At 41.7% G+C, this 25,093-nt stretch overlaps 1 protein-coding gene across 1 annotated transcript in view; it reads left to right on the plus strand.

Moving 5' to 3' along the window:
- Nucleotides 1-25,093, plus strand: part of drc8 (dynein regulatory complex subunit 8) — an 86,636-nt gene that overhangs the window by 43,684 nt on the left and 17,859 nt on the right. Inside the window, exons 5-6 of the mRNA XM_043695422.2 lie at nt 11,917-11,959; nt 13,232-13,298. Of these exons, the coding sequence (XP_043551357.1) occupies nt 11,917-11,959; nt 13,232-13,298 (110 nt within the window). The remainder of the gene's footprint in view (nt 1-11,916; nt 11,960-13,231; nt 13,299-25,093) is intronic.

Consider the following 25,093-nt stretch of genomic DNA (forward strand, 5'->3'; position numbering starts at 1 on the left):
ATGGTGGGAGATAATCTTGACTGTATGCATCATTAAACATATTCAGCATCGGGCCTGACAGTATACTTATAAATTCCTTATAGAATTCACTGGGAAATCCATCAGGACTGGGTGCCTTTCCACTCTGAAGCTGCCTCACAGCTTCCTGCACTTCTTGCTCTGATAATGGGGCATTGAGAAAGGACTGTTGTTCGGGAGTCACACCCGGGAGCTTCAGATCTCTAAAAGAAGATTCCATTTTGGCCTGCCCCTCCTCACAATTCTCAGACCGATATAACTTAGAGTAGAATCTTTGGAATGCCGTTGAAACTTTATTGCTGGAACAGCACAGCAGGTCAGGCAGCATCCAGGGAACAGGAGATTCGACGTTTCGGGCACAGGCCCTTCTTCCTGAAGAAGGGCCTGTGCCCGAAACGTCGAATCTCCTGTTCCCTGGATGCTGCCTGACCTGCTGTGCTGTTCCAGCAATAAAGTTTCAACTTTGATCTCCAGCATCTGCAGACCTCACTTTCTCCTCTTTGGAATGCCACATTAATATTTTTAGAATCACATGTTAGGTTCCCAGACTCTTCCCTAATCGCTGTAATGGTTTGTGGGGCACTTCTCTTTCTGGCAAGGTATGCTAAGTATTTGCGTGGCTTGTCACCATGCTTGTATAACCTTTGCTTTGCAAAGGTCAGCTCCTTCTTTGCCGTCTGCGTGAGCACGGAATTTAGTGCAGACCGCAGTACCGTAATCCTCTGTAGTTTGACCAATGAGAGTGTGTCAAAATAGGCCTTCCCGGCTGCCTTCAACTGTGCTTCAAGGAGACGTTGCTGCTCACCCTTCTGTCACTTCCTACTTGTGGAATATGAAATAACTAACCCTCTGGCATAAGCTTTGGCAGTTTCCCAGAGAACAGATGAGCTGTCAACCGAGCCTATGTTGATGTCTAGGAATGCCCAAAATTCCCTAGAGAAATACTCCACAAACTTGCTGTCAATGAGAATAAAGGGTCCATTCGCCAGTACCTTGAATCCACTGTAACATCCTTAATTTTAACCATGAGGTACACTGGAGCATGATCAGAGATGGCAATAGTACCAATCGTACAGGATGCCACCAGATTCAGGGTTACTGCAGGTGTCAGAAAAAAAATCAATCCTTGTGTGACATCTGTGTGGATTGGAGAAAAACGTGAAATCCCTACCTGTAGGGTGGAGACACCTCCAGACATTCACCAATCCTAATTCCCCACACAAACCCAATAACTGTTTAGTTTGTGCAAAGGGTATCGAGAGACCTTTAGGCCACCTGTCTACTGTGGGGTCCATGAGACAGTTAAAATCTCCCCCTATAATGATGTGCCGAGACTTGAGACTTATCAGTTTAGATAAAGCATCTACCAAGAATTTAAGAGGATGAGCTGGGGGACAATAAACATTTATTATGCCATATTCTTCCCCTTTTATCAAGGCTTTAAGAATTACAAACCTTCCGTATGCGTCTTTAACACATTCCAACAATTTAAATGGGAGATTTTTCCTAACCAATTTAGCCACTCCCCTACTTCTGGTATTAAATGATGAAAAATAAACTCGGTCAAAGCCATTCTGCTGTAATTTCAGATGCTCCTTGTCATCCAAATGTGTCTCCTGTAACAAAGCAATATCCACCTTCTCTTTTCTAAGACTCAAGAGTACCTTCTTCCTCTTAATTGGTGAGTGACTTCCCTTGATATTCCAGGTACACCATTTAATCAAATCATTAGCCATAATCTTCTGCAATTACATTTAAATTCTAGAGAGGAGGAACCCGAACCACAAATTGCTGAGCCTTAATGTCGCATGGTCCACCAAATATAAAAACTACATAAACTAAAACCACTACACTTAACAAACATACAAAATTATTAAAAATAAAAACAACAAAAACCAGAAAACAAACCAACATATAAAGCGCCAATAGCGCTGAGTAGGGGAACTCACCCCCTGCCCGGAGGGAACAACTAACCATCTCAACCACCTTCACTTCTCCCAGCTAGAGCCGCATCGCAAGCACAAACTAAAAAGAATAAACACCCCATAGAATATCAATATGAATAAAAAAACATTCTTTTATAAAAAAAAGGGGAATAAATACCCCACCCATCCTTTTAAACTTAGAAATTTAAAATGTACATCTTAACAACCGCCAGACATAGTTTGAACCAAATTATTATCAATAGAGGTAAACAAAAGGGGAAAAAACAAAGCTCCAACCGGATTTTCTCCATTTCTTTTACAGAATGATAAGCGTATACCCAAGCAACGATATTTATACATACTACAATTGTTTAACTTACTGTTAGTTTGTCCACAAAGTCTCTTGCCTTCTCCGATGTGTCAAAGAGGTGCATGGATCCATCTAAGGTGATCCGAAGCACTGCCGGATATCTCAGGGAGTACTGAATCCCAAGCTCCTTCAATCTTCTCTTGACACCATCATACGATTTTCGTTTCTGGATCACCGCCGCTGAAAAGTCCTGAAAAAACATGATCTTAGACCCCTCATAAATTAGGGCCTGTGGATCCTCCCCCTGGAGTCTGGAAGCCTCCATGACTCTCTCCTTACCCCGGTAATGATGGAACTGCACCAGGAAAGGACGAGGGCGTTGACCCAGACCCTACCTCCGTGCTGCGACCCGGTGAGCCCTCTCTATCTTCAATCCTCTCATGCCAGTCTCCAAGTCAAGGAATTTTGGAAGCCAATCTTCAACAAATTCCGCAGGCCGCTCACCTTCCTTACCCTCAGGAAACCGATGATCCGAATGTTTTTTCTCCTGCCCCTGTTTTCAAGATATTCTACTTGGTCACGCAAATTACAAACCCGCGTCTTCAGGGCTTGGATCTCTTCCTTGAGTGAACTGGCATCAGCTTCCACCACTGTGACCCTGTGCTCCACCTCATTCGTCCTCTTCTCCAGGTCTCCCAGCTGATGCTCATGCTTCTGCAACATGAGAGAGACTGGAGCCAGCTTCTCTTCAATCTGTTTCCCCAACATCTTGCGAGATTTCGAGAGCTGGTTCACCAGGTCGTGGAGAGTAATCTGCTCTGAGGCTGCTGCAGGCTGAGCTGCAAGGCCCAGCCTCAGATGCTCCCCCTCCCTTTTTAGGCATTTCTGGAGAGCTGAAAATACAGGTAAGTCAATTTTTAAATGTTTCTTGGGGCTCCACAATCTTTCCAAAGCCCCAAGAAATCCTGATGACCTGAGTTGGGTGGGTTAAAGGACCGTTATGCTCCTGCTGCGATGCGAAGCTCTGCAGTGTGATCTTCTCAGATCACCGCCATCTTAGATCCCCCCAAAATGATTAACTTTTTAACAATATTAACTTTTGGATGTATAGTGAACAAAGTGCAATAAGTACCGATAGACTTAGTACTGGTCTGAATGAATGAATGAATCAAAATGTGCTGTAGTAAGCAGAGTGGGCTAAGTTGAGTTGTGAATAAATCAAGATTGCAGGTCAAGAGGGCGATGCTGAATCCGGGGGTTGGGACTGAGATAAGGTGGGGGGAGAGGAAATGAGGAAGCTGGAGAATGTAGATTTTTTCAGCTTCCTCATTTCCCCTCCCCCTACCTTATCTCAGTCCCAACCCCCGGATTCAGCATCGCCCTCTTGACCTGCAATCTTCTTCCCGACCTCTCCGCCCCCACCCCCTCTCCGGCCTATCACCCTCACCCTCACCTCCTTCCACCTATCGTATTCCCAGCACCCCTCCCCCAAATTCCCTCCCCCCACCTTTTATCTCAGCCCACTTGGCACACCAGCCTCATTCCTGAAGAAGGGCTTATGCCCGAAATGTCGATTCTCCTGCTTCTCGGATGCTGCCTGGCCTGCTGTGTTTTTCCAGCACTACATTTTTCAACTCTGGTCTCCAGCATCTGCAGTCCTCACTTTCTCCTAGTACGGTTACTAGTACTGTGCCACAAGGATCTGTTTTGGGACCACTGATGTTTGTCATTTTTATAAATGACTTAGACACAGGCATAGGTGGATGGATTAGTAAACTTGCAGGTGACACTAAAGTCGGTGGAGTAGTGGACAGTTTGGAAGAATGTAACAAGTTGCGAGGGACTTGGATAAACTGCAGAATTGGGCTGAGAGGTGGCAAATAGAGTTCAATGCAGATAAATGTGAAGTGATGCACTTTGGGAAGGATAACAGGAAGGCAGTCCTCACTTTCTCCTAGTTGGGATGAATGTATATTTCTCCAGCTTCCTTATTTCCCCTCCCCCCACCTTATTTCAGTCCCAACCCCCGGATTCAGCACCGCCCTCTTGATCTGCAATCTTCTTCCTGACTTCTCCGTCCTCACCCCCTCTCCGGCCTATCAGCCTCACCCTCACCACCTTCCACCTATCGTATTCCCAGCACCCCTCCCCCAAATTCCCTCCCCCCTACCTTTTATCTCAGCCCACTTGGCACACCAGCCTTATTCCTGAAGAAGGGCTTATGCTCAAAACTAGTAACCGTACTCCAGGCTGAATATTTTCCATCAACCACCACTCGCTGCCTTCTTTCAGAAAGCCAGTTTCTAATCCAAACTGCTAAATCACCCTCAATTCCATGCCTCTGCATTTTCTCCAACAGCCTACCATGTGGAACCTTATCAAAGGCTTTACTGAAGTCCATGTATACCACGTCAATTGCCCTACCCTCATCTATATGCTTGGTCACCTTCTCAAAAAACTCAATGAGGTTTGTGAGACATGACCTGCCTTTGACGAAACCATGTTGACTATCTGAAATCAAATTGTTGCTTGCTATCAAAATGGCCAAAAAAACCCCACATTTATATCAGGTTTTATGCAACAAAATCAGTCAACTAGATTTCTTGATAAACACAATAGATTTACCAGGATGTAGCCAGAATGGAAGGTTTATTTTATAAAGATAGGCTGGATAAGCTGGGACTTTTTTCATTGGAGCGTAGGAGTTTGAAGGGTGACCTTACAGAGATTTCTAAACTTGTGAGAGGCATGGATAAGTGAATAGCAAGGATCTTTTCCCTAGGCAGGTGGAGTTCAAAACTAGGGGGCATATTTTTAAGGTGAGAGGAGAAAGATTTAAAAAGGACGTGAGAGGCAAGTTTTTTTATACAGAGAGTGGTTCATATGTAGTGTTCAACACAGCTGTGAACCCTTCTGTTAATTGAACCAAACACCCAGAAAAGCTCACTTTGCTTCGTAATCTGTTCAAATATGAGTGACAGAGAGCTCCCAAATTCCACGATTTTGAGAAAATAAAATCAATTTATTCTTTAGCTCTAAAACTGAACATTAAATAACAGTTATTCACAACTCTAAGACCCCTTTCTCTTAACTGCTTAATATTTTCCCCCAAATCTATAACAATGTGCTGTTCCAATAAGACACTTAGTAAAATTACATCAACTTAATTTCAAAACCATACAGTGGCTGTCATCTTGGTGTCTGTCTTCTTCTGGCTGAAGATCTCCCTGGGTCGTCTTCTTTCTTTATCTGTGTATGTGTTTCATATGAAAAGATACCTTTGATAGAGAGTGTTTCAATGTCTTGGGTCTCTCTCGATGGCAGTTACTCTGTCTGATTTTCAAAATGTCTGCCTTTTTTATACCCCCAACATTGGATTGTCTCATTGGTTTGAAGTTGGCAAAACCGTAAATTCAAACTCGATTGGGTTGTAATATCCTGGGGTATAAATTAAACTGATTGGTTAAATTTGAATTGTTGTCAAAACAGCAACCAGCTCTGGTATCTATTTCATAGCCAAATGTTACATATTTTCAATTTTCCAGTACACTATGAGACTGCTTCTTGCAAGCTCTCAGTGCAGAACATGATTCACTCTCTCTTAAAGGTACAGTACATGTCTTCAACTGCCAGAGGAAGTGATGGATGTAGGTACAGTTACAACATTTGAAAGACATTTGGATAAGTACATGAATTGGAACGGTTTGGAGTGATATGGGCCAAATGCAGGCAAGTAGGTCTAGTTTGGTTTGGGAACATAATTGGCGTGGACTAGCTGGACCAAAATGACTGTTTCCATTCTGTGTGACTCTATTGGTTTAATATCAATCAAAACATATATTCGATAAAAATGTAAAAATAAATTAACAGTCAGTAATACAGAAATATAAAAGTATCTCCCTCTAAATAACCCACAAATCACACACACAAACACATACTCTTTAGGAAAAGGGGAAAATAACCAAACTTTTCTGCAGAGATTGTCTTTCTGAAAAAAAAAGAAAAAATGCTTTGACCTGTAGGTTGCCTTCAAGGCTTTGAGCTAGAAGATAAAGCATTAAATATTCTGGAGTCATTGCTCTGATGTTCTAGCATGGTAGTGTAATCACAAACCATGTATTACATGGTCTCTGAATCTTGCAGACACAAATTACTCAGGAAATATTGAGATGTTTCCTCAATCACTTTTTCAAAATAACAAATAAATTTCACCCTGAGGTCACTGACAGGGTTTTTTCAAAAATGAAAGAGATCAGCTATGCAGCATATTCTAAGAAGGCTTCCCTCCAAATGAACCAGGTAAAACAAGCCCCTTTCAACAACAATCACTGTTAAGAAACAGTTCTAGCAAGGATGTATAGTTAGTATCATCCATGTGACTTACAAGCAGCCTTTTTAAAAAAAATCTGATGTCCAAAGTGAACTCTCAATGACCTCTTTTAAATAAACTACTCCAGGTATTTCCACAAAACTTGAAATAAATCAATTTCTACAATCTTTCAAAACCTAAGTCTTCTAAACAATATTAAATGTAAAGTGTCAATGTAAGGCATGTGTATAAAGTGTATATTGAACTTATTAACCATTCTATTGCCTTAGTATGAGGCAGTGCAAGCCTAACCACTAGTGACACCATGTCGTGTATGTTTCATCGCCTTATGTGCAGTCAGATTCCTGTAGTGCTTATTTTCTCATTGACTCCACACATTTCTTTGATGGTTAGCTGAGAGTTTGATTTAAAATGGTCCCTCATGCTCTGAAATTGGACTATTCAAATAGTAACCCTTACTGCATGCATATAAAATTGCATGTTTCACTTTCTGAGAAATTAATGAGTTCATTGACTACATATAGGCATCCTTTTGCATTCAAATAAATATTCCCCTCAATAGTTAGTAGGTTTCCTATATTCTATTTCCAATTGTGATGGATTGGCAGAGCATAATGTGGCTGTAGTTTACCCTGGAGATTCAGATGACATCTTAAAGCAATAATAGTAAAACTCAAAATGTAGTTTAAAGTTCAAAGTGGCTAATTTCTTGAGATTGGCATGCAGATTTCATTTTCACATCTATCTAGTATTGGTGTACTAATTATCATTGTCTAATTCTGAAGACACTTTTAGTTTAAGTTTCAGGGTTAGATTTTACTCACTGACTCATGCCTACCATTTCTGTACAGTGGTGAAATATAGGAAGAACATAAAAGGAACAAAGGATGAGAAGAAACCCATTTGAAAATTGATGGCACTGAGAATTACAAAATAGGATGACTGATAGGATATTGTAATTCAGAAAAGATTGAGCGTTTTAGTGCACAGAATGGACAGCTCTTACATCCGAAGGATGACCATTGATAGTGCTAAAAATTGCAGTCAGTGTAATTTACCTTTGGGCTATGTTTCCCAGTATATAACAAAAAGATACTGTCAGACAATTCTAGGACAGCTGCAGGCAAACATCTGTGTGACATTACAGACTTACGGAACAAAAGAAAACAACTAATTTCAAGATATGCCATAACATATCTTCTTTTTGAGAAAATGGAAATTAAACAAATGAAAACCAATGCATTGTTTTCCTCTATTGCACTTGCCTGACTAAGTAAAACATATCCAGATACTTAAAGGACTATCTTGTTGCATTTAGGAAATCACTGCTTTGAACTATACCAGATAACTCCATAAATCACTGACAAAGTCTTCTTGACTGCAGAATTAGTTTTTAAAAATTCTTTACTGGGATGAGGGCATCACTGGCTAGGCAGCATTTATTGTCCATCCCTAATTGCCCAAAGGGCAGTTGAGAGTCAACCACTTTGTTGTGGTTCTGGAGTCACATGTAGGCCAGACCAGGTAAGGACAGCAGACTTCCTTCCCTAAAGGACAGTAGTGAACCACATGGGCTTTTCTGAAAATTGGCAATGGATTTATGGTAATCATTAGATTCTTAATTCCAGATATTATTGAATTCTGCCATGGTGGGATTCGAACCTGGGTTTCTGGATTAACAGTCCAGTGATAATATTACGAGGCCATCACCTTCCCTCATTAAATTCTAAATTGCTGGTTCTGGGTTCTACTGCTAAAGATGGAAAAATCTGTGTTATGGACCAGGACAAACCCCCTCAAAGCATATCAAGAAAATAGCCTAGTCCCTAACTTTTATCTTATTTAAAGGCAAGTTTAAGTTGCTGTTCCAGATGTGATTCAATTTGTCAAACTACTTGACTTTAAGCAAAACACATTTTATTCTTACACCACAGTTTAAGTACAAACAAAAAAAAGCATAACTCTATTGAAATACTTAACAAGATAATATATTATTTAACTACAACTCATCAACTATTCCAAAATAGCAACCTCCCATAAACACACACTTGGCAAAGGCAAATTCAGCAAAACAGATTTCCCTCATTTGCTATCTCCAGTCCAAAAGAAGGAACACTGTCAGAATGTATCTATCAGCAGAAACAGAACCCAAGCTTTTGCAAAAGCAGGGAGACAGAACTGTATCCAGCAGCTTTAACTCCAAAACCCAACTTCAACTCCAAAACCCAACTTCAACAACTGAAAGCAAAACTAAAACCGTGTGAGTGTGAGGCTGACTCCACCCACTTATGCTTCCTTTGTCTACTTTACAAAAAAACCCAAAGTTACTTACACTGCTTTCCATGGAGTGGACACCTTGTCACCAGGTTTACAACATGCCTCTTCAAGAGAAGCAGGACAGAAAAAATCCCTCTTAAAGGCACAACTCATCACACTGTAAAGGACAAAATCAGACAATCATCCATGTAACCTGTCAAAGCTGAACTCCCAATGTCAGTGATCATGTCACACAACTGAAGATTCTACCTTTACTTACACTGTTAACACTTTTCTTGGGTTAAAGTGAGAATGAAGTCACATGATATATAAAATCCTGGAATAAAAACCACTGAAAGGAAAAAGACCTATCTATACATAATGGGCAACATGGTGGCTTAGTGGTTAGCAATGCTGCCTCACAGTGTCAGTGACCTGGGTTCAGTTGTCTGAGTAAAGTTTGCATGTTCTCCCTGTGTCTGTATGGGTTTCCACAAGGCTTTCCTTTGTTCATTCACAGGATATGGGCTTTGCTGGCTAGGCCAGCATTTATTGCCTATCCCTAAATGCCCAGAGGGAAGTTAAGAGTCAAACACATTGCTGGATCTGGAGTCACATATAGCCTAGACCAGGTAAGGATGGGTAGTTTCCTTCACTAAAGGGCATTAGTGAACCAGCTAGAGTTTCCCCACAATTGGCAATGGATTCATGGTCATCATTAGACTCTTAATTCCAGACATTTTTTATTGAATTCAAATTCCACTACCTGCTGTGGCGGGATTTGAGCCCAGACCCCTAAATCATTACCTGGATCTCTAGATTAACAGTCCAGCGAAAATACCACTAGACCATCACCTTGTAGACAATGTTGTCAACGATTAGTAATCTTGAGAATTGTTTTGGGCTGTACAGAAGGACCTCTCTTGAGCCATCCAGATAATGAAACTATTGTTTCAGGCTGTTATACTGGTCTGCTTTATCAGAACCGTTGTCTTTGATTTGTTCTATATTGGCACTCTTGTCTTTGATCGAGTCCCTGAAAGCATTCATGAGCCAGATTGCAAAGTTATATTCTATTGGCACTCTTAATCACCAACTTGCCCTGCAATAACCAGGGTGAACCAGAGATGTTGAGAACTGGCATAACATGAAAGTGGTATGACCACTTCTAGGAAACCAATGTACATGACATCACAAACAAGTTGTGCATTGAGTGAATGGAAATCCTCTTCTTATTGTTTTTGGTCTCCACAATAAAGCCTTTCCTTGGCTACCAATTCTGTCCCTTTCTGCCAATGAGCTGAATCTGAGTCAGACTGTTCAAACTCTTGATGTGATTTCTTACATCTCTCCTCTATCATCAAGAAATCAAGGATGTGTACTTCTACTTCCATAAAGTTGCCCACCTTCATCCCTGCCTGAACACCAACTCACCTGCTGCTGAAAACCCCTATTCATGTTCTTTTACCTCAAGACTTGCCTATTCCAATGTTGTCCTGGCTAACCTTCTATTGTCCATCCTACATTAACTTTTCCTTGTCCAAAATTTGTTGCCTATATCTTAACTTGCAGAAAGCCCTGACGAGCCATTGTTAGCTGTGCCTCAATTCAAGAATGATGTCTTCTCAGGGTCGTGCTTTTTTGGGTGTGGGGGTCTTCATGTGATTGAACAGGCTGATATTTGTAGATCTTTGGATGCATGCATGACATCACATGAGGTAGTGTGTTGTGGAGAGCAAGATTTGCTTCCTTTAGTTTCCTTCTGAGCTGCTGTTCTACATTATCTTTAAGGCATTTGGACTGAAAGCATGATATAGCTCAATAGATAAGTTGTCACCATTTGTACAATTGGTAGCAAGCACCTTCCAGTCATTGATGTCATTGCTACCATGCTTTAAGGGAAGACAGAGTGTCTTTGCAGCATTTTCTTTACCCTCCCCAGAGCAGTGGCCAATTAAAAATTGAGAAAACAACACTTATCAGGGAAAATGATTTTTTTCAGCTATCTAGGCAAGGTGTACGGTTCTTTATAGTGAGTTTTGCAGTTTTGCCTGATTACTTTTTGTCTGAATACTTATACAGCTATATTCAAGAAGTACACGAGCATTTATTCACTGTGCTCCCCCCCATCCCTTCCACTGAATAAGGAGGATGACACAAGGCATTGTTGATAGATTTTCTCTTGTGTGTCACTGATACACAGTCCGGATATTCCTAAATGGTAGTTTGAATCCCTTTAAATAATGCATCTGAAGACTATTTCTTAACTGTTCCTGCTGTGATTTGCTGAATGGACTTAAGAAGTGCTGATTTATGCATGCACTGACACCAATTTAACTAATGAGCCTTGGTCATTGATCAAAACCTTATACCTTAGGCAACTACCAGGGACATCTATATAAACACATGAGTAATAAATATATGTATGTATATATATATATATATATATATATATATAATTTCAGCTCAGGAACCTTTCATTGCAAAATGCCAGGGTGGTGGGGAGTTTTGATCTAGAAAATGGTCAAGAAGTCTAATCCATTTCTACCCATAGTCTCATCAAGGCCACATGCCATTTGAAACTGGTCTTGCACGTCCTGTTTGTAGTGCCCCTTGTTTTCTGTACGTTTTAAAATTCTCATTTTATTTGATCTGCTGCTTGAATTTCCACTAATCACTTAACCAAACATCAAACTCATCTCTGCCAAATTTCAATTTGTTACATTTTCTGTAGTGAATTTGATTTGCAGTTTTTCTTTCAGTGATAGAGCTTCCCAAATCCTTTTTGAAGTTGTGTACATTGATATTCATTGATATTCTTCAATTCAGTAACATTTGTTTGGAAGTTTAGGTGCAATTCCTTTTGCCTAATTTATTCATAAAAACAATGAACAATCCATTACAGTGTGCTGCCTCACTGCCATGCCACCTTAAAGTTTCCTATTATCAGTGTTTATGGCTAATATCCTAATATAATGATTCACCATTACAACAGTGACTACTCTGAGATTGCAATGGTGCTAAATAAATGTATAAGTTTTATCTTCATGTGCATTTAAAAAAAATTTTCTTTATAGATACAGACCCCAACCGGAAGACGTTATTTTGCGAGCATTTGAGGTATGGTTGAATTTAAAATTCCATTTCCTAAAGCCTGCTTTGAAATAGCATAGTTTCTAGTTTCAGTACTTCTGATCATTATTCATTTCGAGTGCAAAAAGTTAAGAAATTTTACAGATAGACAGCCCAGAGCAGCCAGTTCAGCACATCTTGTCATTGCCAGCTGTAAAATAACTATCTAGTCCAAACCAACTTTCCAGCATTCGGTCTTTAGCCCTGTCTTTTTCAAAATGTGATGATGATTTCTGCTTCTAACACCCCTTCAGGAAATGAGCTCCAGATTCCCAACAAACCCTCTGGGAGATTTGCAGGCACCAAAACCAGACAGTCCAACTTGTGAAATATCACAGTTCAGTGTCTCTTTCAAGCTGAGACAAAGGTTTCATCACTTCTCATCCCAGACCCATTGGTTAAAATGGCATCTTTTCATCTTAGGATATGCTTAAAATGAATGGCATGAGATGGCTAATTTGAAGTGTATCTCAAGGGGGTGAGGAGTTTTTTTTAATCAATAAACCAGGTAGACTACTAAAGGCAGGAAGTACAAGCGTCTCAACACTCTCACTGGGTGGGGGAACAAACTGACAGAGTCATTTAAACAGACAGATAACATATAAAATTGATGGGTACTAAAAGATGAGCTGATACATTGAAGAGCCAATAAGTTTAGATGATGAGGATGGGAAAAAAACCTTGTGGAATAAAACACTGAATTAGACCAGTTGGATCAAACGGCCTGTGTCCATATAGTAAATTCAATGTGAAAGCTAATCTTTAGAAGATAGATGTCAAATAACAGCAGATCAGTTTTTGCGGTTAGAAGTAGTCAGAAAGGAAGGCACTGCCAAAAGCAAGAAAGGAACAGGTCATCTAGCTGAATACTTTTTCCTTGCATCATCAACTGAAAAGTGAGACTAAGTTACATAAGTGTTACCTACTTTGACTATTACTCACTTGCTATCAGTGAAATGAAGTAGTTCAACAATTACTGCTTGGCCTCACCTTACCAAGTACATGGCTTCAAAATGATTAGAAATGCAGAGGGTAGGTCACACATGCTCCATGAAGAGAGCAGTTTGGATCAGAATTATTTCCACTTCTGGGCTACAGTATCATACTAGTTCAGTGTTACGGTGTCATTGGGACCTGTGAGTACCTGGCACTGCATTTGACAAAATATCAAAAGTAAAACCCAAAACTTGCAAATATCCATTAAGGAGTTCTAAATTTAATCATCAACCTTTTAATGTCACTGCTACATTTCATCACCAGGTGTTGGATCAAACTAAAAAAGGATATCTTACCCAAGAGGAACTTACAAAATATTTGACTGAAGAAGGTACTGTTTCTTTTCTGTATATTGTGTATATATGTATACATATGGCATGAACTTTCTGTAAATGTAACACCTCCTTCCAATAATACCTTCTTATGCTTTTTGTATTATGCTTAACCATTCTGGAGCTGAAAACACATGGCATTATGGTTGAGAAGGGAAAGATGACCAAATGGCAATTTTTGATTTTGGTTGGGGCGTTATTATACCAGTCTTGGAGCCCTTTTTGTTTCTGATGGAAAATTGCCAGGCACTTATGATGGGATAACATTCAACATGCTCAGTTTCCCAAATGCCCTCGCAGCATCGAATGAAGAGGAATGACTGAAAATTCTTCCCATGTTACTGCTAGATCTTAGTAATTCCACCAGTAACATGGTCCCACCACTGTAAAACTCATCTGGATTCTCCTTTAGCTTATGCCATAACACACAAAGCAATATTACTTGAGTCCAATACTCATACCTGTTCCTAATACCCACAAACCCTCCCCCATCACTACTCCTAAACTGCACATATTTAAAACCAGTCTGTTGTATTTCCTACCACATTCCTCAGTCTTCTGGTCTTATGGTAATATGGTCTTACCTTTGACTTTAAAAGAAACAGTTAAAAAAATGTAATTCTTTAAGTTTCTAAGGAAAATCTAAGAAGTTGCACAATTTAATCAAAACTGCCAGAATATCATGCAATGAAAATATAATTTGACTTACTCTGTTATTACAAACAAGTGGCCCTGCTAATATGTTGTGGCTGCAATTGTTCATAGGATAAAACATCTTTTGTTGCAAGACAGATTTTTTTTTAACTCACCATGGACAAAACCTTGGAATCTGTAAGTAATATTATAGAAAACACTTCACACTGTCTCCACTTCTTGTTAATTAGGTTTTGAATGCCTGTTGAAAATATATGTCATCATTGGCAGAGTATAAAGAATCAAAAGAATCCTCAGGAACAATACATATTAGAGCCATAGTATCTGCATTCTCTCAGTCGACCTCTGTGTTAACAGTGTTTACATTTGTGACCTGAAAGGGGCACATAAATACACATTGGTGGAGGGCAATGAAGAAATAATTTTAATTTATATAGTGCCTTATGTAAAGATACCTCAAATCGTTCTACAGGAAGTGCAGTCACAGTTATTATATAGGCTGATACAGCAGCTGATTTCCATATAGCATGGTTCTACAAACAGTAACTGAGACAAATAACTAGATAACCTGGTGGAGGTATATAGTATGAGAAAAAGAGTTACAGGCTCAAAGTGTTCACCGACGATACCAGCAAGACTACTTGATCTTTCCTCAGGTACTTTACATCCACCTGAACAAGTAAGTGGAACCTTGTTTTATGTTGTATTAAAAAGATGTCAGCTCCTGCAAAGAAGTGTTCTATCTGCACTGAGTGAGCCAGGCTAATACTTGTAGAAAATATTAGGATAGGTTTTCCTTTGAATGTGTGTTTTAGGCAACCAAGAGTCAGAGCAGAAATCCTCCCCTCCCTCATCCACTCCTGTGTATTCACCTGACCGTCAGCAGAATGTCTGGTCCATTTTGGGGCAAGTTATAACCAATATCCGGCATTAATCTGTGTTAATATTAACATAGCCTGCAAATACTCCTGTTCCTCTTAGTCCCATAAAACTAAATCAGTCTTTAGCATCTTATATACCCCAATTACATTTCCTCTGATCCTCCTAAACTCTAGCAACTATAGGTCTAAGCTTAATCTCTCCTCATATGACAAGCCTTTCATGTCTAGAATTAATCTAGTGAACCTTCTCTCAATTATATCTTTCCTCAAGGTAGTGGACCAAAACCTGTACATAGTACACCAGATACAGGCTCACCAATGCCTTGTACAATTGCATTATGGAAGAATAGAGACATAGACTATTTTCTAAATGGGGAAAGGCTGTGGAAATCTGAAATATAAGGGAAGTTGGGAGCCCTAATTCAGCATTTTCTTCGCAAGTTAGGAAGGCAAATGCAATGTTATCATTTATTTCAAGAGGGATAGAATACATGAGCAGAAGTGTATTGCTGAGACTATGTAAGGGTCTTGCAGACTACACTTAGAATATTATGAGCAGTTTTGCACCCCATAACTAAGGGAGAATGTGCTGGCTTTGGAAGGGTTTTTTTATTCATGTGTGGGATGTGGGCATCACTTGCTGCTCAGCATTTATTGCCCATCCCTAGTTGTCCTTGAGAAGGTGGTGGTGAGCTGCCTTCTTGAACAAGCAAGAGTAAACCAACTATGACACTGCAGTCCACCTGCTGTGGATTGACGTACAATGCCATTAGGGAGGAATTCCAGGACTTAGCCCAGTGACAGCGAAGGAACAACGAAACTTTTCCAAGCTAGGATTGTGAATGGCTTGAAGGAGAACTTGCAGATGGAGGTATTCCCATGTATCTGCTGCCCTTGTCCTTCTAGATGGAAGTGGTTGTGGGGTTGAAAGGTGCTGTCTGACGATCTTGGGTGAATTTCTGCAGTGCATCTTGCTGCTACTGAGTGTCAGAGATGGAACAAGTGGATATTTGTTAATGTAGTGTCAATCAAATGGGCTGCTTTGTCCTGGATGGTGTCAAGCTTCTTGAATGTTGTTCAAGCTGTACCCATCCAGACAAATGCAGAGCATTTCATCACACTCCTGACTTGTGCCTTGTAGATGGTGGGCAGGCTTTGGGGAGTTCGGAGTTAAGATTAGAGTGGTGCTGGAAAAGCACAGCAGGTCAGGGAGCATCCGAGGAGCAGGAAACTCGACGTTTTGGGCAAAAGCCCTTCATCAGGAATGAGGCTAGGAGTTTTGGTGGTGGAGAGATAAATGGGATGGGGTGGGGGGGTGGGGGGAAGGTAGCTGAGAGTGCAATAGGTGGATGGAGGAGGGGGTGAAGGTGATAGGTCAGAGAGGAGGGTGGAGCAGATAGGTGGGAAGGAAGATTGACAGAATGGACAGGTGATGAGGATGATGCTGAGCTGGAAGGTTGGAACTGGGGTAAGGTGGGGGGGCAGGGGAAATGAGGAAACTGGTGAAGTCCACATTGATGCCATGGGGTTGAAGGGTCCCCAGGCAGAAGATGAGGCGTTCTTTCTCCAGGCATCAGGTGGTAAGGGAGTGGTGATGGAGGAGGTCCAGGACCTGCATGTCCTCGGCAGAGTAGGAGGGGGAGTTGAAATGTTCAGCCATGGGGCAGTGGGTTTGATTGGTATGGGTGTCCTGGAGATGTTCTCTGAAGGACTTGTGAGTAGGAGTCCAGTCTCCCCAATGTAGAGGAGACCGCATCGGGAGCAATGGATACAGTAAATGACATTTGTGGAAGTGCAGGTGAAACTTTGATGCATGTGGAAGCCTTGTTTGGGGCCTTAGGTGTAGGTGAGGGGGGAGGTGTGGATGAAAGTTTTGCAATTCCTGCGGTGGCAGGGGAAAGTGCCAGGAGGGGAGGGTGGGTTGTTTGGGGCAAGGACCTGACCAGATAGTCGTGGAGGGAACGCTCTTTCCAGAACTTTGAGGATTTAAGAAGTGGGTTACTCATCACAGTATTCCTAGCGTCTGACCTGCTGTTGTAGCCACAGTGTTTATTTGATGAATCCAGTTGAGTTGCTGGTCAGTGGTAATCCCCAGGATGTTGATAGTGGGGGATTCAGTCATTGTAACACCATTGAATGTCAAGGGGTGGTGATGAGATTGTCTCTTAGGTCATTGCCTGGGATTTGTATAGCACAAATGTTACGAGGCACTTGTCAGCCTAAGCATGGAAATTGTCCAAATCTTGTTGTATTTGAACATGTGCTGCTTCAGTACCTAAGGAGTCATGAATGGTGCTGAGTATTGTGCAATTATCAGCGCACAGCCCCACTCCTGACCTTATGATGCAGGGAATGTCATTGATGAAGCAGCCGAAGATGGGTGGGCTCAGGACACTACCCTCAGGGACTCCTGCAGAGATGTCCTGGAGCTGAGATGACTGACCTCCAACAACCACGACCACGTTCCTTTGTACCAGGTGTGATACCAACCAGTGGAGAGTTTGCCCTCTGATAACCATTGATTCCAGTTTTGCTAGGACTCTTGAAGCCACCCTCAGTTGAATGCAGCCTTTATGCCACTCTTGCCTCACTTCTGATTGAAACTTACAGAATAGGGAGACCTGAATAGTGTGGACATTGAGAAGATGTTTCCACTAATAGAGAGACAAGGTCCCAAGGTCTCAGCCTTGGAATGAAGGGACAACCCTTTAGAACTGAGATAAGGAGGAATTTCTTCAGACAGAGGGGGTTAATCTGTGGAACTCATTGCTGCAGGGGGCCAACTCATTGAAATAGATAGATTCTTGATTTGTATGAGGATCAAGGATTTCAGGGAAAAGGCAGGAGGATGGAGTTGAGAAACATATAAGCCAGGATCAAATGGCAGAGCAGACTCAATAGGCTAAGTGGTGTCCTTTTGTTCTTATCTCTTATAGTTTAGCAACACTTCTGTACTTTTAAACTGCATTGCTTTAGCAGGAAATGCAAAATTTCATTTGCCTTCCTTAGTATTAGCTATATCTGCACACGAGCTCTCTGCAATGCATGCATGAGGATGCCCAATCCCTCTGCATCCAAACATTTTGAAGTTTCTGTCCATTTAGATAATAAGGTGCCTTTTTATTCTTCTAAGCAAAATGGATAACCTTACAATTATCCACATTAAACTCCAAATGCTAACTTTTGGCCCATTTACCTCACCTTTCTATACCTATTTAAAATTTCTTATTTCTACTTTGCAGCTTACTTTCCCACTTATTTTAGTGTCAGCTGCAAATTTGGCTATACTATATTCATCCCTGCATCCAAGTCATTAATATAGATTGTCAATGGTTGGTGCCAGAGGTCAGATTCTGTGGCACCCCACCAGTTGTAGGGGTGGTGATGGTCTAGTAGTATGATTGTTAGAAGCTCACCCAATGTTCTGGGAACATGGGTTTGATTCCCACCATGGCCGATGGTGGAATTTGAATTCATTACAAAAGAACCTGGAATTAAGAATCTATTGATGACCATGAAACTACTGCTGATTGTCAGACAAAACCCAGCTGCCTCACTAATGTCATAAACATTGTCATTGTCATGACATCTGCCATCCTCATCTGCTCTGGCCTGTACATGGCTCCAAATCCACAGCAATATGCTGTCTGAAATGGCCAAGCAAACCACTCAATTGTATCAATTGCTACAAAGTCTCATCAAAGAAGTAAAAAAGGGGACCGACCACTTGGTGTAAACCTAGGCACCGGAAAAGAGACAATGGCAGAAACAGTCCTGCAAAGTCCCCCTTACCAACATCTGGAAGCTCATACCAAAATTGGGAAAGCTACCTCACAGATCAGTCAAGCAATAGCTAAAAACAAGGTGGCAACCTAGTGAAGCTACAAACCAGCATAAGCAGCAACTGACAGACAAAAGCTAAGTGATCCCACAACCGAAACATTAGATCTAAACCCTGCAGTCCTGCCACATCCAGTGGTAGTGGACAATTAAACAATTCATTGGAAGAAGAGGCTCCACAAATATCCCCATCCTCAATGATGAAAGAGCAAAACACAACAGTGCAAAAGATAAAGCTGAAGCATTCACGGCAATCTTCAACTAGAAACGATGAGTGGATGATCCATCTAGGCATCTTCCAGTGGTTCCCAGCATTACTGACACCAGTCTTCAGCCAATTCAATTCACTGCATTGATATCAAAAAATGGTTGGAGACACTGGATACTGCAAAGGCAATGGGCTCTGACAACATTCTAGCAATAGTACTGAAAATTTGTGCTCCTGAACTTGCTGTCCCCTAGCCAAGCTCGTTCAGCACAGTTATAACACTGGCATCTATCCGACAATGTGGAAAATTGCCCAGGTTCTTCTGTACACAAACAGCAGGACAAATGTAACCTGACCAATTACTGCCCTTATCTCGATCATCAGTAAAGTGATGGTAGGTGTCATTAACAGTGCAATCAAGCAGCACCTGCTCAGCAATAACCTGCTCACTGATGTCCAGTTTGCATTCCACCAGGTCCACTCAACTCCAGTCCTCAGTGCAGCCTTGGTTCAAGCATTGATAAAAGAACTGAATTTTTGAGGGGAAAGTGACAACTCTTGACATCAAGGCCACGTTCGATCGAGCGTGGCATCAATGAGTCTTAGCAAAACTGGAATCAGTGGGTATCAGGGAAAACTCTCCATTGGTTGGAGTCATACCTGGCACACAAAGATAGTTGTGGCTGTTGAGGTCAGTCATATTAGCTCTAGGACATCTCTGCAGGAGTCCCCACCATCTCCAGCTGCTTCATCAATGACATTCCCTGCATCGCAAAGTCAGAAATGGGGATGTGTGCCAATGATTGCACAATGTTCAGCACCAGTTGTGACTCCTCAAGTACTAAAGCAGTCCATGTTCAAATGCAACAAGATCTGGACAATTTCCAGGCTTGGACTTGTTATGGATCAGGCCAGATACCCTCAAAACATTTCAAGAAAGTTGCCCAGACCCTAACTTTTTGAGTTCTTCTAAGCAGACGTATCATGGATATTTCAGGAGTGATGCAGCTGGTCAAACTACTCAGTTTTAAACAAAACAGAATTTATTTACAGACTACTGAACAAAACACAAGCAAAAGAAATCAGAATTCAGAATAACAACTATTTGAAAACCCACAACCTAACAAAGAGCTGTTCCGATTTCCTGTACTATTCCATAAAAACACCCCTTGGCAAAAAGGTAAATTCAAACACAGGTTCTTACATGAGAGAGAGATAGCAGAGAGGATCTACTTTTTGTATTTATATAAATGATTCGGATACGAGCATAAGAGGTAAAGTTAGTAAGTTTGCAGCTGACACCAAAATTGGAGGTGTAGTGGACAGCGAAGAAGGTTACCTCAGATTACAACAGGATCTTGATCAGATGGGCCAATGGGCCGAGAGGAGTTTAACTCAGATAAATACAAGGTGCTGCCTTGTGGGAAAGCAAATCTTAGCAGGACTTACACACTTAATGGTAAGGTCCCAGAGAGTGTTGCTGAACAAAAAGACCTTGGAGTGCAGGTTCATCGCTCCTTGAAAGTGGAGTCGCAGGTAGATAGGATAGTGAAGAAAGCGTTTGGTATGCTTTCCTTTATTGGTCAGAGTATTGAGTACAGGAGTTGGGAGGTCATGTTGTGGCTGTACAGGACATTGGTTAGGCTGTACAGGACATTGCGTGCAATTCTGGTCTCCTTCCTATTGGAAAGATGTTGTGAAACTTGAAAGGGTTCAGAAAAGATTTCCAAGGATGTTGCTAGGGTTAGAGGATTTGAGCTATCGGAAGAGGCTGAACAGGCTGGGTGCGGCACAGTGGCACAGTGGTTAGCACAGCTGCCTCACAGTGCCAGAGATGCGGGTTCAATTCCTGCCTTGAGCAATTATCTGTGTGGAGTTTGCACATTCTCCCCGTGTCTGTGTGGGTTTCCTCCCACAGTCCAAAGATGTGCAGGTCAGGTGAATTGGCCATGCTAAGTTGCCTGTAGTGTTAGGTGAAGGGGTAATGGGTCTGGGTGGATTGCTCTTCGGAGGGTCGGTGTGGAATTGTTGGGCCGAAGGGCCTGTTTCCACGCAGTAAGTAATCTCATGTAGGCTGGGGTTGTTTTCGTTGGAGGCTGAGGGCTGACCTTATAGAGGTTGACAAAATTATGAGGGGCATGGATAGGATGAATACACAAAATCTTTTCCCTTGGATTCGGGGAGTCCAGAACTAGAGGGCATTGGTTTGGGTGAGAGGGGAAAGATATAAAAGAGACCTACGGGGCAATTTTTTCATGTAGAGGGTAGTACGCTTATGGGATTAGCTGCCAGAGGAAGTGGTGGAGGCCGGTACAACTGCAACATTTAAGAGGCATTTGGATGGGTCTATGAATAGGAAGGGTTTGGAGTGATATGGCCGGGTGCTGGCAGGTGGGACTAGTTGGGTTGGGATATCTGGTCGGCATGGACTGGTTGGACTGAAGGGTCTGTTTCCATGCTGTACATCTCTATGACTCTAAGTCTTGAGTTTGATAGAAAACTTCCCACTTGCCTAGATGGGTCCAGTTCCAATAACACTCAAGAAGCTTGACACCATCTAGGACAAGAGGAGAAAGTGAGGTCTGCAGATGCTGGAGATCAGAGCTGAAAATGTGTTGCTGGTAAAGCACAGCAGGTCAGGCAGCATCCAAGGAACAGGAGAATCGAGGTTTCGGGCATAAGCCCGATTCCTGATGAAGGGCTTATGCCCGACACGTCGATTCTCCTGTTCCTTGGATGCTGCCTGACCTGCTGTGCTTTACCAGCAACACATTTTCAGCACCATCTAGGACAAAGCAGCCAGCTTAATTGGCACTGCAACCACTCCCTCCACCATCAATGCTCAGTAGCGGCAGTGTATATGTTCTACAAGATGCACTGCAGAAATTCACTGAAGATCCTTACGCAGCTCCTTCCAAACGCATGATGACTTCCATCTAGAAGCACAAAGGTAGCAGATACATGGGAACATCATCACCCACCAAGCCACTGACCAAGCTGACTTATATGACAGTTACTTCACTGTCACAGGGTTGACATCCTGGAAATCCCTCCCATGGGCACTGTGTGTGGGCATGTGGGACTGCAGCAATTCAACAAGGCAGCTTACCACTACCTTTTCTAGGGCAGCTAGGGACAGGCAATAAATGCTGGCCAGTCTGCGACACCATGTCCCATCAGTCATAGAGTTATAGAGATGTATAGCACGGAAACAAACTCTTTGGTCCAACTTGTCCATGCAGATTAGCTATCCCAACCCAATCTAGTCCCACCTGACAGCACCCGGCCCATATCCCTTCAAAGCCTTCCTATTCATGTACCCATCCAGGTGCCTTTTAAATGTTGCAATTGTACCAGCCTCCACCACTTCCTCTGGCAGCTCATTCCATACACATACCACCCTCTGCGTGAAAAAGTTGCCCCTTAGTGTTTTTAAAAACTTACAGCTTGCCAACAGGAAAAGACACATTTATCCCAACTTGCTGCTTTCTGTTGTTATGGACCTGACCAGACCCCCTCAAAATATTTTAAGAAGGTAGCCTAAACCCTAACGTTTTCTTATTTTAAAGGCAAATGTAAAATTCTATGTTCCAAAAGCAATTCAACTAGTGAAACTTCTTAATGTTAAGCAAAACACAATTTATTCAAACACTATGATTAAAATATTACAAAAGAAAGAAGAGCTTAGAATAACTTAACTCTATTGGAAACCTTAACAGAATAATAGATATATAAGAGGTATAGTTAATAAGTTTGCAGATGACACCAAAAATGGAGGTGTAGTGGACAGTGAAGGTTACCTCAGAGTACAACGGGATCTTGATCAGATGGGCCAATAAGCTGAGGGGTGGTAGACAGGACAAGTGCGAAGTGCTGCATTTTGGAAACGCAAATCAGAGCAGGACTTATACATTTAATGGTAAGGTCCTCGGAAGTGTTGCTGAACAAAGAGACCTTGGAGTGCAGGTTCATAGTTCCTTGAAACTAGACTCACAGGTAGATAGGATCGTGAAGAAGGCATTTGGTATGCTTTCCTTTTTTGGTCAGAGCATTGAGTATAGGAGTTGGGAAGTAATGTTACTGCTGTACAATTTATTGGTTAGGCCACTGTTGGAATATTGCGTGCAGATCTTGTTTCCTTCCTATTGGAAGGATGTTGTGAAACTTGAAAGGGTTCATAAAAGATATACAAGGATGTTGCCAGGGTTGGAGGATTGAGCTATAGGGAGAGGCTGAATAGGCTGGAGGTGTTTTCCCTGGAGCATCGGAGGCTAAGGGGAGACCTTATAGAGATTTATAAAATCATGAGAGGCATGGATAGGATAAATAGACAAGGTTTGTCCCTGGGGTGGGGGAACTTCAGAACTAGAGGGCAAAGGTTTAGGGAGAAACGGGAAAGATATAAAAGGGACCTAAGGGGGAACATTTTCACACAGAGTGTGGTGCGTGTAGGGAATGAGCTGCCAGAGGAGATAGTGGAAGCTGGTAGAACTACAGCATTTAAAAGGCATCTGGATGGGTATATGAATAGGAAGGGTTTAGAGGGATACGGACCATGTACTGGCAAATGGGACTAGATTAGTTTAAGATATCAAGTCGGCATGGATGAGTTGGACCAAGGGTCTGTTTCTGTGCTGTACATCTCTATGGCTCTATAACTCAATTGTCCCAATATAGTAACACGCCATAAACACACTGAAATAACTGTAGCGGCCAGTATCCTGTCACCAAGTCACCCTTTATTTATATATGCACAGTACACTGGCTGTAACTAGCCAGCTCAGAGTCAGTCCCTGAACTCAGAAGGCTCTCTGAATACTCTGTTTATCTCTGTCAGTCAGGCCTCCCTGCTTGGTTCAGGTTAGTAGCCCCAATCAAACGTCTTATAGTCAATCAGATCCACCTGGTTCCAATCACTACAAACACCTCTCGGCAAAAAGGCAAATTCAGAAAACAGATTTTGTCTGACATGCAATCCAGCAGCCTACAAAGAAACCCCCAGCTTTTGACTGTAATTGAGGGAGGGAAAAATAGCTTCCACTTCTTCAAGCCCACAAAAGCAACTGCTTAAACCTAAACCTGCAAAACTAAAACAGCTAGAAATCCTGGTCTGTTGGCACTGGCCACACCCATCCAGGCCGCTTCTATTGTTCCAAATTTTAATAAAAGCCCAAGGCCTCACAAGTTGTTTATTTCTCATGGACTGCTCTTCACCTGTCCCCCAATCTCTCTCTAAAAGAAACCAGGTCAAAATGCACCTCTTAAATCCACAGCATCAGATTATCCAATCCTTTATCCAAGCTAATATATTACTCGTAAGCCTGTGTGATTTTAGAACGAACCATATGGATCTGTCTCTTAGTGATGTATTTCTGGGAACATAAGAATGTCTAACTGACTATGCGTCTGAGTTGAAGTCTAGTCTGAAGACTTTTTAGAATTCTATGGCAGTCAATATTTTGGTCCCATCAGCAGGATACTTGGAGAGCAGTGTAAAACCATCACATTTTATCCTTTGAGATCAGACACTTTGGGTTTTGTTTTGTAAGCCAGTCATCTCTGCAAAGCTTTATTGTGTTGTTTGTTGTGTGAATGTGTTTGTTAGGATTAAGGATGTATAGTTTTCATCTGGAATACAGTTTAGTTGTTAAGTACAGACTTACAGAATTGTAATGGCGCTGACGGAAGCCATTTGGCCCATGGTGCCTATACCGGTTCTATTACTTAGTGCCAATTTCCTACCTTTTACCCATATTCCTGCACACGATTCCTATCAAACTAATCATCCAATGCCCACTTGAATGCCTCAGTTGAACCTGCCTTCACTACATTTCATGGCAGTGCAATCCATTCCTTAAGTTTTTCTCACATCACTTTAAATATATTGCCCTCTCGTTCTTTTTTTCAATTGCAAGTGGGAACAGCTTCCCCCATCTATTCTGTTCAGCTGGCTCATTATTTTGAAAACCTCTGTCAAATCTCCTCTAAATCTTCATCACCCTCAAGGAAAACAGTCCAAACTTCTCAAATCTATTCTCATAACGGATGTTTTTATCCCTGGAAACATTCTTGTAAACTGCTTCTGCACAATGAATTCTTATTTTTCCTATGAATGTGGTGTCCACAGAGAAAACAATACTGTAGCTTTGTGTCTTGTACAAGTTTAACTTCACCTCCTTGCTGTTGTACTCCATGCCCCTATTAAAAAAGC

Source organism: Chiloscyllium plagiosum, unplaced genomic scaffold, assembly GCF_037043375.1.
Source record: "Chiloscyllium plagiosum isolate Xiang-an unplaced genomic scaffold, Cpla_swu_hap1 HiC_scaffold_10, whole genome shotgun sequence".
Lineage (NCBI taxonomy): Eukaryota > Metazoa > Chordata > Chondrichthyes > Orectolobiformes > Hemiscylliidae > Chiloscyllium > Chiloscyllium plagiosum.